Genomic DNA, 18,310 nt, shown 5'->3' with positions numbered 1-18,310 from the left:
AACTATATACTCTATACTCTATTTCATTGGGCTTCCATGAGGCTTCTATGGAGATTTGCCACGTGGGGGGCGCCCAAGGCTCGGAGCTGGTTTGTCCCAACTCGAGCGATCTAAGGTGCAATCACATGATTGTCTGCATATCACTGTGGACCAAAGACCAACCCTTGCACCCATGGTCTTCGGACATGATGATCCTCTGGGTTATGATCGACCTTTTTTTGCCCTTTTTCTCTTTCTTTTCTTCAGGGCTGTACAATACTTTATTCTTTATTTAGGTATCACAGTGTCCTCCTGTCACCGTGCATTCCCCGTAACTAATTTAAATATTTCTTTTCACTCTAATTTGATTCTAATTTGCTGTTACCCACAATCGCACAGACAACATTCTAGGCCTTTCTAGTGATCTTGGGGAAAGAAAGAGACCAAGTCACATCCACGGTCCAGAAACAGTTAAACCACGGGGCTCAAGTGGAGGCAAGGGCTTTTCCCCCCTGTGGGAAAAAAAAAAAAAAAGGAAAAAAGGAAGAAAGGTACGTGGACATTAAGAGTGTGTCCACGGGGGGTGTGATTTGATTACCGTTAGCCGCCCTTGTCTGCCCAACCAGTACACTTTCCTTTCTTTAGCCAAATATAGGTTTGTCGTCATATCCTTTTCAAAGACTCTCTAGCCATTCATAAGAGAGAACGGGCCTGGTGAGGACCACAATCCCCTAGAGATAGAGAAAGAGAGAGAGGATATAGTCAGAAAGGTCTGGTTTTGAATCTTCCCTTCCACATCCATCATGAAGGTAGGACTCCCCGCAACATGAACCTGGTTTTATATTAATCCGGTTTCGAATAGGCCATTAGGCGATCCTTGAAAGGGGAGAAAGATCCCAAACATCACCATATCTCCATTACTCCCAAGTCTGCGATTGCGATTCTGCCTCCGAAGAAAGTGAGTGTCTCCCCGAGTCCAGAAATTCCCCCCCCAGGACTGCTTGGCGGTGGCTGACTTGTCTAGGTCATCAAAGCCCTCTACGACTACCAACCCGAGGGAACAACTCAGGAATTGGCATTCAGCAAGGGGGATTTCTTTCACGTTATAAGCAGGGAGGACGACTCAGATTGGTACGAAGCGTGTAATCCGTTGATCCCCAGTGCGAGGGGGCTCGTGCCCGTCTCCTTTTTTGAGGTTATCGGCAAAAACGAGAGGAATAGTGGGGGTTCCGCCGACTTGCCCCAGGACGACTCTTTCTCCGACCGCACCGATTCCGCCACCACCAAAAACGGCGCTTTCAGAATGTCTGCTCTCAAGGGCCAGGGCGCTATGGTCTATGGCATTGTCCAGTACGACTTCCAGGCTGAGCGACCCGATGAATTGGACGCAAAGGCCGGCGAGGCCATTATTGTCATCGCCCAATCCAACCCGGAGTGGTTTGTCGCCAAACCTATTGGTCGCCTGGGTGGCCCCGGTCTCATCCCCGTCTCCTTCATCGAGTTGCGCGACATGCAGAGTGGTCAGGCTGTGACCGATCCCTTGGACGCGGTGCGACGCGCCGGGGTCCCCAAGGTCGAGGAATGGAAGAAAATGACGGCGGAATATAAGAACAGCAGTATCACGCTAGGCAAGATCGAATCCGGTCATGGCGGCAGCATGATGGGGGTCACCTCGGGCATGGACAAAATGTCCATGGGCCACCAGAGCCAGATGAGTCAAAATGGCAACAACTATGTTCGTCGCAACCTCCCATAAGTCGCATGTTGTCTTGCTTCTGCTAACGCCTGAAATAGGAATACCACCAGCGCAATGCCAGCAAGGGAACCATCTCGCAGGCATCGATGCCACAGCAACAAGGCTATCCCCTCCTAGTTCCCGTATCCGCCTATATTCCCCGCTATTGTTTCGACAACGACAAATATTGGTACATCATCGAGGCAAAGATGGAGGATGGACGCTGCTGGGAGTTGTCGCGTTACTACCACGACTTTTACGACTTCCAAATTGCTCTATTGACTCACTTTGAAGACGAAGCTGGCAACCGTGGTCGTGCACGAACTCTCCCCTTCATGCCCGGTCCTGTCACTCATGTGACCGATGCCATCTCCAACGGCCGTCGACAGAACCTCGATGAATATATCAAGAAACTCCTGTCGATGCCTCCGCATATCTCCCGCTGTCCGCTTGTCCGGGAACTCTTCGCTCCCCGTGAAGGGGATTTCGAGATTGATCCGAGTGCTTTCGGAGAAGATGCCCGGTACTCGGGTGCATCTCAACAATCTGGCGGCGTGGATCCCTCTCAAAGTGTGTCGCGCCAGTCTTCGCAGCAGCAAATGAATGCTTCGACGGATCGCTCATCTCAGCAACGCGCACAAGCCCCTGCGGCCTATGCTAATGGCCAACCACCCATGAACCGCCAACCCAGCTCCCTCACTCAAGCCTCTGGCACATCGATTAACAATGCCATGAAAGTCAAGGTGTTCTTCCAGGATGACTTGATTGCCATTCGAATTCCAGCTGGTGTGAGCATGCAACACCTCAAGGACAAGCTCTCGGATCGGTTGAAGATCCAGGAAGAGATTATTGTGCAGTACCGCGATGAATCAACTGGTTCTTACGTTGACCTCCACACCGACCAAGATCTTGAAAGTGCCATGCAGCGGAATACCAAGTTGACGCTCTTTGTCAACATCGCATAAAAAGCAATTCGGTCCTTTCTGGTGTTGTGGTCAACGTTAGACTTATTGGTTCCACCGGGGTATTTCGCCTGTTAATGTTTGCAATGACTATGGTGTATTGGCGTTTTATTCGATTGCGTGGTTTTATTCACTTCATTTTTTTTCTTAACCCATACCGGACTGTTTTGTCCTTGAGTGATTTCACTTTGTCCACGAGGACATGATTGCAACGTCACGAATCTGATGCGAGATGTACGGCATGCTTTTCTTTCTTCTTTTTCCAATCTCTCTTGGTCTTCATTGTCTGTTTACCATGTTCACTACCACCTTGTGGGCTCTGCTCTCTGTTTGATTTGCTCCTGTTCTTTTATTGTGCTTTGGTTTCTCATCTGATCTATATCCTCTGTTGTTTACGGACCATACCCCGGTCTGTTTGCTTCTGCGTGTACATATGTCTTCTTGCTCATGCACATATTGGGGTGCTATTCAGCATTTACTAGCATTGCATTTATACTCTATAGCACTTTCTATGCCAATACAAAGGAAAAACTTAGCGATCGGGTCCCTATATTACTCAGTAAAGGCATCACGTGACTCGGTCCGAGTTTCGGCCGCTTCTTTTTCGACAGGTACGGAGAACACTGCGGGTTTTCCACTCAAGACTCGGATTCTCATTTCAACAGTCGCAGGACTATTTGTACAGCTGTAACTGGGTGTCTTGTTACTTTGAGCTTCTTATTTAGTGCGTATGAATAACCGCTGCCCGGAAGAAAGCAATTCCACCCTGCAATACCTCGGCTAACGCCTTCGCAGCGCAACTTTCCGCGATAAGCCCGACCTTGACCTCTTTCCCGGAGCTTCGGTGGCCATACCAAAAGCAGTACAAATGAGCCGACCATCAGCAAAGCTTTGTTCAGAATGTTTCCCAGGTGCGCTCCGGACGCCGCGGAGAGTGCGCCCTGCAAGGTTGCGGGGTGCGGCTCGTGAGAGATCGTATGCCACCGAGCGCAGAACACTTGCTACGCCGAACCCGAGTCGCACTTTGCCTGGCTGTCTACCCTCTGCTAGAGCCCGGCGTTTCCAGCTGGCTGGTCCCTCTCAGAATGCGCGCGGGTTTGCGACTGTCACAGATGGAACTGCGGGAGGCGAAAAGACTTCGGTTGCGCCAAAGGATGGACCGCTGGCGGAATATAATGTGCGAGTGGAGGAGGGTCGGTTGCGGGATGATGAGTACCAGAGAGGTAAGTGCATACAAGTTTGGAGGCGTTATACCGAACCTGGCAATTATCCATAGTACAAAACTGACATATACTCCATTCATGAACAGGCATCATTCAGGGTCTCCAAGATTTGTTCGAAGCGTTAACAGAGTACCACCCGCCCAAGGTTGTCCATCCCGACCCCCAGTCCTTGGATCCTCAACAAAAGTCTTCGTTCTTCGGATCGCTATTCGGTGGTTCCAAAAAGGCCACGAAATCCATTATCCCTGAAAACCTCCCCAAGGGACTGTACATGTATGGCGATGTTGGATGCGGCAAGACTATGTTGATGGATCTATTCTTCGACACGCTGCCTCCCAATATCAAGGACAAGACTCGTATTCATTTCCATAACTTTATGCAAGATGTACATAAGCGCATGCATGTGGTGAAGATGCAGTATGGAAATGATTTCGATGCATTGCCCATGGTTGCAGCGGATATTGCAGAGATGGCAAGCGTGCTTTGCTTCGATGAGTTCCAGTGTACAGATGTGGCTGATGCCATGATTCTGAGAAGGTATGTTCCATAAAATTGGGATATTAGCTTCCACTGACGGATGACAGACTGTTAGAGATTCTCATGTCCCACGGAATTGTTCTTGTCACCACATCAAACCGACACCCCGATGATTTGTACAAAAACGGCATTCAGCGGGAGTCCTTTATTCCATGTATCAACCTCCTCAAGAACGATTTGAGTGTTATCAACCTCAATTCTCCAACAGACTACCGAAAGATCCCCCGTCCTCCAGCTGCTGTCTACTATCACCCCCTCGGCGAGGATGCTGGGCGCCACGCCCAGAAATGGTTCGAGTTCTTGGGCGACCCCATCAACGACCCCCCTCATGCCGACTCTCAAGTTGTCTGGGGACGTGAGATCAAGGTGCCCCAGGCTAGTGGCAAGGCTGCGTTCTTTACATTCCAGCAACTCATCGGCACAGCCACTGGTGCAGCTGATTATCTCGAGTTGGTCCGCCATTACGATGCATTCATTGTCACGGAAGTGCCATCCATGGACCACAAATCACGAGACTTGGCTAGACGCTTTATTACCTTTATCGATGCTGTTTATGAAAGCAGGGTATGTGCCTTCTGGAAATTGCAGTATCTCTAATACCTTTACTTACAAAACAACAGGCCAAACTGGTTCTCACCTCGGAAGCACCTCTTGCAAACCTTTTCATATCGGCATCTGAGGTCAATGATACCGTGAAGAAGGACGGTGACCATTCCGATCTCTCGGACGCCATGCGTAGCCTAATGGACGACCTGGGCATGTCAATGGATACACTGAAGAAGACATCCATCTTTAGTGGAGACGAGGAACGGTTCGCATTTGCACGTGCGCTCTCGCGTCTGTCAGAAATGGGGAGTAAGGAGTGGGTGGAGCGTGGAATGGGAGTTGGTATGAGCCCGGAGCAGAGCAAAGAGGAGCGCGAGGCATGGTTGAAGACCCGCAGTCACTGGAGTGAAGATAACATGTAGACCTTTTGTATTAACAGCGATTCAATTCGTGGTGTATATAGAATTGTTGCAACGTTGAAGTTAGATAGCGCATAAGCCTCGGAGGTCCGACTTGATATCAGATGACGTCAGTTAGCTCAACATCCAACACCGACAAGTTTCCACGTCATCTCTGCAACCGGTATCAGTCAACCGAGTGCTGTACTGTACTCAATAGAACTTAACGGACAGCATGATCGACTCGGAACCAAGGGAGAATCAAACTATCCGGATGCTGCCTCCGCAGTGGATTGCAGGAAAGTCGCCCACAAATCACAGACATGAGATTCGCAATATTTCCTGCCTCAAGCTCTCTCGACAGGTTTTTGGCCCGGCATTCTGGAAATGTACTACCTCGGCCATTGAGATTCAGTCATAATTGGATCATTCACAGTTGTGGTGGTCACTCTTGCTGCCCTGGCTGCGCCCGATCGAGAACAATCGAACTGAGTAATTGAGATGATTTGATTCCATGTATCAGTGATTGGGTGGATTACATCATTGACGTAGCACATTGACTTCCTTGCTTAGTTCTGGTTCTTCTACATAAGATGCCAATGGCGAAATAATTGAAATTTCTCTTGCTATTCGCATACATTTCGTCCTTCACCAAGATTTTAGGGTACTACTACTATACCAACCAACATGGCGAATAATGCAACTTCCAAGACTGCAGATGGCAAGCTTGCTGATCTGGAGAAAGACACTGTCGATCTTAATTCCAAGCAACATATGACTACCGACTATGGCATCAAGATCTCGGACCCTGACCACTGGCTCCGCGTAGCTGATGAGAAGAAGACCGGCCCTTCGCTTCTAGAGGATCAGATTGCCCGTGAAAAGGTAGACAGCCTAAAAGTCCGGAATCTATGTTTAGCAGCTAATCTCATAACCAGATCATGCGATTTGACCATGAACGCATTCCAGAGCGAGTCGTGCACGCCCGGGGAACGGGTGCATTCGGCACATTCAAGCTTTACGAGAGTGCAGAAGATGTGACCTCTGCAGGTGTTTTGACAGACACTAGTCGGACAACACCTCTTTTCCTGCGTTTCTCGACGGTGCAGGGTAGCAAAGGAAGTGCAGACACTGTCCGTGACGTGCGCGGGTTCGCCGTTAAGATGTATACTTCCGAGGGCAACTGGGATATTGTTGGCAACAACATCCCTGTATTCTTCATTCAAGATGCGATCAAATTCCCTGATGTGATCCACGCCGTGAAGCCAGAGCCGCACAATGAAGTACCGCAAGGTCAGAGTGCTCATAACAATTTCTGGGATTTCCAGTATCTGCATCCCGAGGTGACGCATATGAATCAATGGGTGAGTATTTCATATTTGTCTGATTTAGGCTGAGTGGTGACTGACACTAATACAGATTATGTCTGATCGATCTATTCCTCGCTCATACCGGATGATGCAGGGCTTTGGCGTAAACACCTACTCTTTGGTTAACAAGGAGGGCAAGCGTCACCTTGTCAAATTCCATTTCACCCCTGAGCTGGGTGTTCACTCTCTTGTCTGGGATGAGGCACTTAAGATCAATGGTCAAGATCCCGACTTCCATCGCAAGGACCTGATGGACGCTATTGATGCAGGCCAATTTCCTCGCTGGAAATTTGGTATTCAGGTCATCCCCGACGAGAAGGCCGATGAATTCGAGTTTGATCCTCTTGATGCTACAAAGATCTGGCCTGAGGAATTGGTTCCTATCCGTTACATTGGAGAGATGGAATTGAACCGTAATGTCGACGAATTTTTCCCCCAGACAGAGCAGGTTGCATTCTGTACTAGCCATATCGTCCCTGGCATTGACTTCTCCAACGACCCCCTTCTTCAGGGCCGAAACTTCTCTTACTTTGATACACAGATCTCACGTCTGGGCCCTAACTGGCAGGAATTACCTATCAACCGTCCAGTCTGCCCGTATATGAACTTGGTGAACCGTGATGGGGCTATGAAGCATCGCATCACCAAGGGCACTGTCAACTACTGGCCTAATCGATTTGAGACCAATCCGCCCGCTGCTCCAGAGCAAGGCGGCTTCACCAGTTTCCCGGAGAAGCAACAGGGTATCAAACAGCGCGCTCTGTCGGAAAAGTTTAAAGAACACTTCAACCAAGCCCAACTGTTCTACAATTCGTTGTCGGAAATTGAAAAGATGCATGTTGCCAAGGCCTTTTCATTTGAGCTGGATCACTGCGACGATCCGGTTGTTTATAAGCGCATGACCGAGCGTCTTGCAGCAATCAGCTTGGAGCTTGCTCAGACTGTCGCCACCAATGTTGGCGGTGATACCCCAACTCAAGCCTCCAAAGAAAACAAGGGTCTCAAGTCCAAGGGATTAAGTCAGCTGGAATATATGCCAGAGAAACCTACCATTGCGACGCGTCGTATTGCTATCCTTATAGCCGATGGCTTCGACTTCAACCAGTACATCACCATGAAGGAAGCCCTTCAAGCCCAGAATGCATTCGTCTTCACCATTGGTGCTCAGCGCCAGGGTGTCACTTCGGAGTCGGGGCAGACAGTTGTACCCGATCATTTCTTCACAGGAATGCGATCCACTCTTTTCGATGCCGTGTTTGTCCCTGGTGGAAAACATGTCCAGGCGTTGTCAAAGAACGGTGTCGCCAAGCACTGGATTTCCGAATCATTCGCCCATCTCAAAGCCATTGCCGGTGCCAATGACGCTGTACCATTCATCCAGCGCCAGATCAATCTCCCAGAAGTCGAGGTTGCTCAGAGTGGCACCTCCCTCAAGGAGTCATATGGTGTCGTGACGGGACACGGAGATGCAGCTTCCTTACTGAAAGTTGGCAAGATTGGACCCGATGCCAAGGGACTCGCTGAGCAGTTTATTTGGCATGTTTCCAGACACAGAAACTGGGCGCGTGAGTTGGATGGACTTTCGGATCAAATCGCCGCCTAACCTTGACACGCGTCCTATATTCCAAAACGAAGCAAATGTGATCACGAAATTGTATAACTAGGTCGAAATATTCTTGAATGTGCTGGGCACTTGTATTCTGTAGAACATTGGAACCTGCATTCTTATGCAAGAATGAGGGTAGGGCTGGGGAAGTCCAGGACCCCGTCGCGCCTGAACATGGTGTCCTAACCCAATGTTCCAAACAACCCAACCACCTTGAGGCAAGCTCTCATTATTGTATGGATCAGCAAGCTAACTCCAATCCATAATCCACTAAACCACTAAATGTCGTTTACCGTGTCAAATAACGCTCAGGCTCTCTGCATACTTCGCACATACTTCCCACATATTTCCCAGCGGCCGGAGACTTCAAAGTTACACGGCAACATCGTACCATTGCTTTCTCAACTGAGGCTGGGCAGCATTCGCATGCAAGGCAGTAATAGACATCTGTGAGAACGCCTCTTCCGTAAATAGCTGGACTCCAGTCCTTTCCTTTCCCCCCCTGCATCTGATACATCACCACATGACTGGCTTCAACCGGATCATTTTTCCAGTATTTTTTCCCAGGCTCGGCTCTTTATATCTCTCATTCGTTTGATCTAAGAACTATGGCTTTGCATCTGTCGCGTTCGAGGCGTCTGACAGTTGTCATTGGCATCTCAACTTGCTTTTTTCTTGCTGAGATCTCATGTTCGTATTACTTGCCCTTCTTGTCAAAACTTGGCCATCACTGACTTGGGTAGTGGGATTTTATACCCATTCAATTGCTCTCATTGCTGATGCTTTCCACTATGTAAGCGGACCCTTGGCTTAGTACATTCAGATTGTGTTCTTTTGGCTGACTTCTCTTGTAGCTGAATGATCTGGTTAGCTTCATCATTGCCCTTGTTGCCTTGAAGGTGAGTATCATTAACACTTCTGAATATATTCGGTCTTCTGACAGTAGCTCCATACTCAGAAATCGGAATGTACCGATTCGCCCAAGGAGCTTTCCTTTGGTTGGCAGCGTGCTCAGCTACTGGGTGCCTTCTTTAATGGTGTCCTTCTTTTCGGGCTAGGTATCAGTATATTCTTACAATCTATTGAGCGTTTCATTGCTCTCCAACGTAAGTTATTCAAGGACTAAGTTTCATCTCAGCATATCTAACCTTGCACTCAGATGTCCAAAACCCCAAAATGATGTTCATTGTTGGATGTGTCGGGCTAGGGTTGAACATAATCAGTGCATTCATTCTTCACGGTATGTCCTCACTTCATAGTCATACATTGACTCGGCTGACATGGATTCAGAACACGGCCATGGTCATGATAACGGCCCATCGTCTACAGTTGAGGCACCTTCTCACGTCAGTGAGCATTGCCAGGATTCTAGCTCCAAAGTAAGCTTTTCTACCTGAAAGTTCAATCGAGGTAAAGCTCACAATTGCTAGCATTATGACCACAAGCACCTTAGCTTTGAGAAGTTCTGTCAATCTACCACAACTCATAATCATGGACACGGTCACGGTCACGGTCACGACCACGGTGATCTGGGTATGATGGGAGTATTTGTTCATGTCATTGGCGATGCAATCAATAATCTTGGTGTAATGGCTGCTGGTCTTATTATCTGGCTCGCAGCACCCCATCCTGGCCGTTTCTATGCCGACCCAGGAGTGAGTATGTTCATCGCCATATTGATTCTTCTGTCGTCAATGCCAATCAGTAAGCTTTGCCCTCTACGCATGGCCATTTCAAGCCCAAACTGACACCATCAAGTGCGCCAAGCTGGTTTGATCCTGCTCGAGTGTGTTCCCACGGGCGTCGACATGGGAGATGTGACCCACGACCTGGAAAGGGTAAACAGCATCTCTCTGATTTGTGTCCAATGTTCACATACTGACCATTCTTAGATCCCTGGAGTCCATTCAATTCATGAACTTCATATTTGGCGACTGAATCAACAAAAGACCCTCGCATCTGTTCATGTTGTTGTTTCTGAAAACTCCGTGGAAGACTTCATGCGCATCGCCCGCGTAATCAATGAGTGTTTCCACGCCTATGGAATTCATTCGGTCACTCTCCAGCCCGAACTTTCTGATGACACTGACACAGATCTTCCTCGAGATGCCGGCAAGCCCAGTCCACGATGTCAAGTTATTTGTGGAACGTTGTGTGAGGAATTAACTTGCTGTGGTTAGCAGAACTGTGAAAAGGGCCTGGTGACGAAAGCCTGTTTTGTTGTTTCGTGCACATCTGTTACATTCTAAAGAGTTACTTATTTTGTATCATATTAAAACACATTTCAGTCTCGGTTTTGCATGTAGCTAGAACTAATTCTGTATTCTGGGTGATGGTAAATCAAGGGCCGAAAAAGGCCCCTGCCTTGTTCGTCCAATCGTATCTCTCTGATTGTTTATCACGTGATCCAGATGGGTCGGTTGATCGACTGGTTCATGACCGCCCATCAACAAGTTGCGGCCCCATACTGATTGGTGCCTGGTATGTCCGTAACATACCACTATTAAATTCACTACCAAATTTACCGCTAGCGATAGTACAAAAACCGAGAAAAGCGAGCACTGAGTTAATAAAATATATCTAAAACGATACTACAATTTCTCCGAAGGTGCGAGATAGTCTTTCTGGGATTTTGGCGGGTAGGCTCGCTCTTACCGAGGTTGGTGCTCAACTCGCGGAGGACAATATACGGATTCTACGGCGGAAAAAGTAGTCGAATGCTACTAAAACAAAGCGTAGGCTTCCGGAACTAGGCCCTCGTCTGGTAAAGGACTGTATAAAGTATATTTCCGACCGTGCCCACCGATATAGGTGAAGTCCAGGAGGATCCCGGTACAGAAATAGCCTAGGAATGGAAAGATAATCTTATACTACTAAGCTTGTTATTTGAATTCAATAAATTAGATGGCTGGGCTCGACGACCCGATTATGCTCAGAAGTCAGTGATTTGATTGCGCGCGCGGAAATATCGGGCGACTATACACTTGCCATCGGACCACTCTGCCCCAATGATTTCACAAACCCAGTGGTCGCAGAGCCGGCGAACATTCCGTTTGTATAGACTCTCGGATGCCCCGCTTTCTCTAAGCCAGGGTTGGCAGACATCTCGTATTAGAACACGCCATAATGAAATACTCATAGCTTATCTTCGGCCGGAAACAACGAAGATTGCCACTAGACCCATTTTGGATAGGGTCTACTCGGAAGATCTTACTGAGAAGCAACCCTTTGAATTTGGGAAGAGCAGAGAGAAGAAAGATTTGCATTCAGATAGCTACTTGATGATCAGCCATATTCTCCATACGAGACCTTACCGATTTGCTCATTGTTAATTCAACTTGATCCTTGTCTAACGAAAAACAGAGACCTGTCTCCAGAGCTTGCTTGCTGCCAGTAAATACCATTGATAGATACATAGTCTGAGTAAGGGATCTTGTAAACCAAAGATCATCTACTAGTAGACGGCTCTTGGAAAGCTAAGTCCGAATCCCTCTGCAGCAACACTTCAGCTTTATCGCACTCCACAAGTTCCCCATGCTTGAGCAAAATCACCCGGTCGAACCAATGAATAAAACGATGCCGATGTACCACCGATATGATAGTTTGCTGAGAGAATTCCTTCTCAATAATGTCCTGCATGATCGCCTCCGTTTCCCAATCGACGCTGACACAAGAAAATCATTAGTTTCTACCTCAATGAAAACCCAGAGATCCATATTTTAATAGAACTATATTAGCACATACCTGCTTGTAGCCTCATCCAAGATCAACAGAGAACTTTTCTTCACAAGGGCCCGAGACAAGGCAAGCAATTGCCTCTGTCCGACCGACCAGTCCTCAGTAGAGAACTCCATGTCCAAGCCCCGTTTGGCGCGAACTTGATCCCAGAGGCCCACCTTCTCAATGGCACGGACCAGTTCCGCATCGATCACGCACTGCCGAGGATCGAGATTGAAGCGGAGGGTTCCTGGCATAAAAAATGGGTCTTGGGGGACAACGTTGATGCGCGAGCGGATTGTGCTTCTCGGGATCTCGGCGAGGTTCCTGCCGTCTATTTCGATCCGTCCGGACTGAAGATCAAGCATCTGGAGCATCGCCATAATAAGTGATGTTTTTCCACTACCGGATGGTCCGCAAATGGCGATTTTCTCCCCCGGCTTGATGGTCATGGTAAGACTTTTAAGGATCGGAATAGTTGAATGGCTGCCTGGCTTAGCTTTTGTACATATAACAAAGATAGCCCCCCACAAAAGCGAGATGATACATACTCATATCCAGCGGTCACGTCTGTGAACTTTACCTCACCATGGCAAGGCCAGTCATGCGGCAGTTGAGGAGCAATTGAAGATGCCACACCGCGTTCTTCCGAGGGGGTATCTTCTATAAAGCGCTGGACGCGCGTGACGGCCCCGATAGAGGTTTCAGTCATGGTCCACATCTTGAGAGCATTTGCCAAGGTTTGATTTAGTGTCAGTAAAATGTTGAGTGCAACCCCAATGGATGCTGCATTGAATAAATCTTTCAGGGATGTGACCATGGCGATCAGAATGACTGCAATTGCCCCAACAGTCAAATCCAAAACCAGAATCAGCCATTGCTGGATACTGTAAAGCATGTATACCGGTCGCTGCGATCGGTTCAATAGGGAGTGGCTTTTCTCTCGCAGCTGGTGCCCCCAATTGAAGGCTCGGATACTTGATATGCCGTGGATAGTCTCGAGAAAGTGGGTGTAGAGAGGTGCTTTGGCCTCAATGTCTAGCAATCGGACCTGTCGGGATGTGCGCAGATAATATGACTGAATGAAGAATAGAACCACACCCAAGAGTGGGATCGAGGCTGCCAGGTATCTACCAATGGCACAGATGATGATAATGTTGATAAAAACATAAACGACATCTGCCGAGTGAGTGAGCCCCAGCATCTTGATATCGGGGAAGGGTTAATACTAGTCACGCAGTTCACAGCATATATCGGTAGCATCATATCAATAAGTTCCAAATCTTGACTGAACCTGTCTCAGATGTATCAGAAACAACGGAGGCAGAAGATTGAGAAATTAACAATACCTATTCGTTATTGAACCAATGTCCACACTTTGGTAGAAGCTAATCGATGCCCTGCGGTAGTAAATATAAGTATGACAATATATGGATGTTGGACTATGATAACTCACCTAAGCGCTGTTTTGAGAAGATCGGAATGCAAATTCAGCGAAGTATTGTTAAGGGCTGGAACAAAAAGCAACCTGCGATCTCCGGTCAGCTCTGAAAACAAATCGCATCTAAGACACATACCAGCAGCCAGTTACGAGACTCAGAAATGCCAACCCAAATATCAATCCGTAAACACCGAGATACATCCCCAGCTGCTTGTTAGGCTGCTCTTCATTTGCCTCAACCCACCATTGAATCCATAATGCTAGAAGAAGTTAGATTTTCTTTCTTCTAACCAATATGACTCAAACTAGACAGACTTTGAAAGCTGGAGCAGAACGCTTCAATAATAGTGAAGGCCACAAAGGAGACCAAAATTCCGTATCCTGCGCTTCGAAAGTAGTATGTGTACACGGGCCAATTTCCGTTCCATTTAACACGCATGGCCTTTTTATCGTCGACTGTTTGCACAGAATTGCTGGTGTGATCTTTGTTTTCGACAACCGTGAGGCGGAAGTTTGACTTCTCAACCGTCTCAAGGGGAGGATTCGCCACTGGCTTCTGAACCATTGAGACAATCCCTGGTTTCCTAGATTGTATCTCACTGTATGACCCCGAAGCTGTGATCTTTCTCTCGTCCATAATCACAATTTCATCTGCATGCAGTAGCAACTGATCTATAAGTTCTCTTAGAGCTGGTCCTTGATCGCGTTGCAACAGGGATTACCCGCCCTTAGGGCATCTCAAGACATACCTGTACTCATAGCGAGAATAACCGATATCCCCGCTTTTTTAAAGTGGCCGTCTTTGCCTAAAAGCCGGTTCGAGATGAAAGCAATACTCGTTGAGTCGAGCCCGCTGAACACATTGTCCAGGATCACAACGTCAAGCCTAGAGTAGACTGCCCGGGCTAGCGCCTAGAGATAAGAAGAGAGGACTCATCAGTACGTGCAAAGATAGTTGTATGTTATGCGGAATGACTCACAATTCGTTGCTTTTGGCCTCCACTAAGTGAGATGCCGCCACTTCCAGCTAGATGCATGTCACCTTCCACAAGAGCCCCGAGGTCCTGTTGCAGGCCACACGCCTCGCATGTGAAGTTATACCATGCTTGGTCAAATTCCAGGAATCCGATGATATTGGTCCGGATGGTATCATTCGTGATCCACGGGATCTGTGGACAATAGGCCGCTCTTGAGAATGAGGCTGTTCTGGAACCATCTTTAACCATGTGCTGACTGAGGATGCTCTCAACCAGAGTTGACTTCCCACATCCAACAGGACCGACGATCATCGTAATGCCCTGATGAATATTGAGATTCAAATGGCGAAGCACGGGATCTTTGTCCGAGGACCATGCTATGTTTGCATCTTGGAATGAGATCAAAAATGGACAGAACTTTTCAGATGACGGGACAGGCTGAGTCTCATCTTCGTATTTTGCGGACGAAGAGGTGCATTTCGCACAATATGCTTCAATCCGGTCAAAGCAAGCGATAGCCTGCCAGAGTGCGGGCATGACTTGGCAAAATATGAGTAGGGGATTTGTGAGAAGAGAAATCAAAGCGAGGGATGTGAATGCCTGAGCAGAGAGAATTGACCCATCGTGTCGTACAACAGATATTATTGCGTAGATTGTGAACGTAGCGAAGGGAGCGAAGACAACAGGCACGTTGGCTGAATTCAACGTCAGTTCATGTCCAAGTGGCCCTCTCATGCGTTTCGGGTACTCACAGAGCGCAACCTGCCATATCAACAACTTCCGGAATGTGACGGAAGTTTTCACTTCGATTTCACGCAGACGTGACACTAGAGGTAAAATGACATCGCCAAGCCCGAGCATTTGTACAGCCTTCATACTGCCTAACGTGTTTGCTGTCACTTCCAGTCGCTTTTGTACTCGCTCGATCCATTGTTTTTGCGCCTTTCCAGATAGGCTTGACACTGGGACCATTACTGCCACGGATCCTGTAGATAAAGCTTCTTAGCAATTTCTCTTGGACCGATCTATCTGTCAAAATCAGATGAGGGAATTGTTACCCAGTGAGATGACAAGAGGTATAAAGCAGGCAACCCCGATCTCGCGCTCTAATAACCAAATCGCGATCCCCACCTCTATGATAGACGCCCATGCCTCATGCAAGTTTTTCAAGTTAGCCACTATCCGTTCAATATCGGTACCCATCAATGTAATAGCTGCGGAATCAGTCAAATCAGCCGCAGACATCTCGATAGTCTGGTCATAGATCATAGATATAAGACCAGATCGCATCATGGTGAGTAAACGGTATGTCTGGCGCCAGTATACGGCTTTGGAGATCTTTTTGCAACCGTTAGCGAGACATGCTATATTCGCAGTGCTCAATGCATACCTACCGCCAACCCCAGATATACTAGAATATACGCTCCTATGAGTCCAGTTCCGTAAAACTTAGGCTCCGACGCTGATGAGTCTCCAATATATTTCAGAGTTGCTGTAATGAGAAAAGGCTGCGCAAAGGTAAAGCAACTGCAGGCCAGGCGTGGGGGGATCGCGGAGACGTAAGCCCATCCGTATGCACAAAACACAGCTTTGACTAAGCGATAATGACCGTTTTGGCTTGCAAAGTCCCAAGACTGTCGGAGTTTACCGCCAGAGCATTTTCCTTGAAGATTCGTGTCAATTTCTGGAACATTCTCGACCTCGAGAGCTTCTTTATACCCTTTCTGGAGGAATGGCAGTACCCAGATAAAGAAGCATCGGCTCCAAAACCCGACTTTTCCTTCATCGGTAATGCTATAGTGGTGAGAGTTCAGAATATTGATTTTTGGAACGGACTCAAGGGCTACAACCGCCACCGTCAAAAGGAAACTGGCTAGCGAGAGATATCGACAAACTTCAACGGATGGGATTTGCCATAGTGTCAATAGCTGAGGCAGTCTGCAAATGCAAGACGCCGAGAAATAGAGGACGAGGAGATCTGAGGGTCTCACAGATCGCTGGTCCTCTACGAAGGAGGCGTATGACGCTGCAAATGTTGCTATGATGTTGAGTATGACTGCTAGCAAGGAAGCCTGGGTATGAAGGGCCGATTTCCGGACTTGAAAAGCCGCAAACAGAACCTGGAGAACAAATAACACGGCAATAAGGCACTGCTTGAGATTAGCCATAGTCGGGGAAGATATAAGAAGGGACCTTTACTAGCTTGCAGATCGCTAATCTGTATGAGGTGATTTTGACCGGTTCGTGCCGAAGAACCCAAAGCCGTATGGGTAAAAGTATTAAAAAAACCGCGGCTGGCAGAGATGTGAAAAATATGTCTTCAAATAAGAGCGTAAAGTCAAAGGCACGACAACCGATGCTGACGCGAGGGCCGAGGCGATTGTCGGACAAGCACAAGCTGGTTGCCATTAATACTTTGCGAGGTATGTTGTGTGTCTGAGTAAATTTGATTGCATTCGAGGAAGATTACTTGATTCCATGGGATACAGCGCCGAATTATAAATACCAAGATAGATAGCTACCTCTAGGACTGACTCGGAGCAACCGCAATCAGTTGCCTATTTAGGAAATATCTGTTGTTGAACTCCGAAAGATGCATACCCTCTTTATTGCGATCAAATACTTTTATCGATGTAATGACTTTGCCTAAGATAAGGTCTTTTGAGTCTAGACCTCGCCAATAGATCGCGGGTTGAGGTTTACATAGCACCTTTCCTGTTTGCAGGTTTTGTCAAGGCCTATATTCAGCGACTATGTCTTCTCCGAGATTTCTTGTATGTACTATGCACACTGAATCGGGAGGTTCACAGCATGATTGTGTCAGAGAAGGTGGCGATGTCGATATTCACAGCGGCCCTTCTACCATATACAGCTATGTACATAATGATCAAGGAGTTCGGAAAAAGGCACGCATTATATAGAGGATTATTTCCCCACGAAGTCCGCATGAATATTAATTCTCACCGCGCGGTGAAATCAGAGAAAAAATTATAGAAAATTTTCAGCCTCCTAATCCTTACGAAGTCTGCCCTTGCTCGTGATGATGTTCGTGCTCATGTCCATCTTCGACTTCATTAATTCCTGAACTCATCATCACGGGCACCTCCAAAAGCTGTTTGTGAAACATCGTCGGGTTCATAACCAGCCGCCTGCAATGCCGCGCATGAGCGACACTATCGAACCTCCGTTCCATTACCACCCCCGTTTCCCTCATTCGTATATACTTTTCCCAGTAGAACATGCAGTGTGCAATATGCCAGTCTCTCAGGCTCCAGAAGCTACCTTTGCTGTCTCCAAGAAGTGCAACCTGTACCTTTCCAATCGGGGTGGTCCCGTTTGCATCTGCATAGTAGGGCCAGGACCCATCGGAGTTCGGACCCGATCGGTCGAACTCTGCCGTCAGTTCGTCGTCCCGGCAGTGAGGGGGCAGCCAAGCTGTAGCCAGTGAATCGTACACACATTGCCTAGAAAGGGCTTCTTGGACGCTGCTCCCACAGTCACACAGGTTCATTGTAGGCCCCAGGGTTTCGGGTCTGTATACGTCGGGTTTGGGTGAAGGCAGTCCAATCAGGTGAAAAACTTGAAGGCAGATGGACATAAATCCCCAAGAAGCTAGGAGAACTGTTGTAATTCGGGTTGCGGCACTCAAGCATCGGCTGTGGCGTCGGTCGGAATGGTACAGCGGCAGTTGATCGGTGGGTTTGATACATTCTTCGTCACGAATGATGTTGGCAGAGGGAGGTCTGCCCTTAGGAAGAAAAGGCATCTCCATCAAGTCCATCTGGAATGGTACGGGGTATAACGTGTCTATAACCGCAA

The 18,310-nt window shown here is 47.9% G+C and overlaps 5 protein-coding genes across 5 annotated transcripts; 4 read left to right on the top strand and 1 right to left on the bottom strand.

Moving 5' to 3' along the window:
• Positions 1-782: 782 nt before the first annotated feature.
• Positions 783-2,679, top strand: N7511_009722 (phosphatidylinositol-3-phosphate-binding protein BEM1; the record flags this gene model as incomplete). Its single annotated transcript, XM_057132099.1, has 4 exons — positions 783-788; positions 842-937; positions 1,004-1,714; positions 1,774-2,679. 4 exons carry the CDS (start codon positions 783-785, stop codon positions 2,677-2,679), a joined length of 1,719 nt encoding a protein of 572 aa, XP_056980087.1.
• An 865-nt stretch (positions 2,680-3,544) lies between these two features.
• On the top strand, positions 3,545-5,404 carry N7511_009721 (AFG1/ZapE family ATPase; the record flags this gene model as incomplete). Its single annotated transcript, XM_057132098.1, has 4 exons — positions 3,545-3,899; positions 3,986-4,436; positions 4,484-5,000; positions 5,057-5,404. 4 exons carry the CDS (start codon positions 3,545-3,547, stop codon positions 5,402-5,404), a joined length of 1,671 nt encoding a protein of 556 aa, XP_056980086.1.
• A 663-nt stretch (positions 5,405-6,067) lies between these two features.
• Positions 6,068-8,353, top strand: catA (catalase catA; the record flags this gene model as incomplete). Its single annotated transcript, XM_057132097.1, has 3 exons — positions 6,068-6,265; positions 6,319-6,744; positions 6,800-8,353. The coding sequence occupies 3 exons, from the start codon at positions 6,068-6,070 to the stop codon at positions 8,351-8,353; spliced, it is 2,178 nt and encodes a 725-aa protein (XP_056980085.1).
• A 611-nt stretch (positions 8,354-8,964) lies between these two features.
• On the top strand, positions 8,965-10,536 carry N7511_009719 (putative di-, tri-valent inorganic cation transporter; the record flags this gene model as incomplete). Its single annotated transcript, XM_057132096.1, has 9 exons — positions 8,965-9,046; positions 9,100-9,149; positions 9,211-9,255; positions 9,315-9,462; positions 9,516-9,596; positions 9,647-9,735; positions 9,787-10,060; positions 10,115-10,194; positions 10,249-10,536. 9 exons carry the CDS (start codon positions 8,965-8,967, stop codon positions 10,534-10,536), a joined length of 1,137 nt encoding a protein of 378 aa, XP_056980084.1.
• A 1,267-nt stretch (positions 10,537-11,803) lies between these two features.
• N7511_009718 (ABC transporter transmembrane domain type 1) lies at positions 11,804-15,463 on the bottom strand (the record flags this gene model as incomplete). Its single annotated transcript, XM_057132095.1, has 11 exons — positions 11,804-12,020; positions 12,101-12,559; positions 12,625-13,252; positions 13,303-13,361; positions 13,423-13,473; positions 13,530-13,601; positions 13,651-13,774; positions 13,830-14,165; positions 14,264-14,426; positions 14,495-15,186; positions 15,244-15,463. 11 exons carry the CDS (start codon positions 15,461-15,463, stop codon positions 11,804-11,806), a joined length of 3,021 nt encoding a protein of 1,006 aa, XP_056980083.1.
• Between the last annotated feature and the right edge of the window lie 2,847 nt (positions 15,464-18,310).

This window comes from Penicillium nucicola (assembly GCF_028828085.1).
Source record: "Penicillium nucicola strain IBT 29836 chromosome Unknown utg000010l, whole genome shotgun sequence".
Classification (NCBI taxonomy): Eukaryota; Fungi; Ascomycota; class Eurotiomycetes; order Eurotiales; family Aspergillaceae; genus Penicillium; species Penicillium nucicola.
This window is presented reverse-complemented; position numbering and strand designations above follow the sequence as displayed.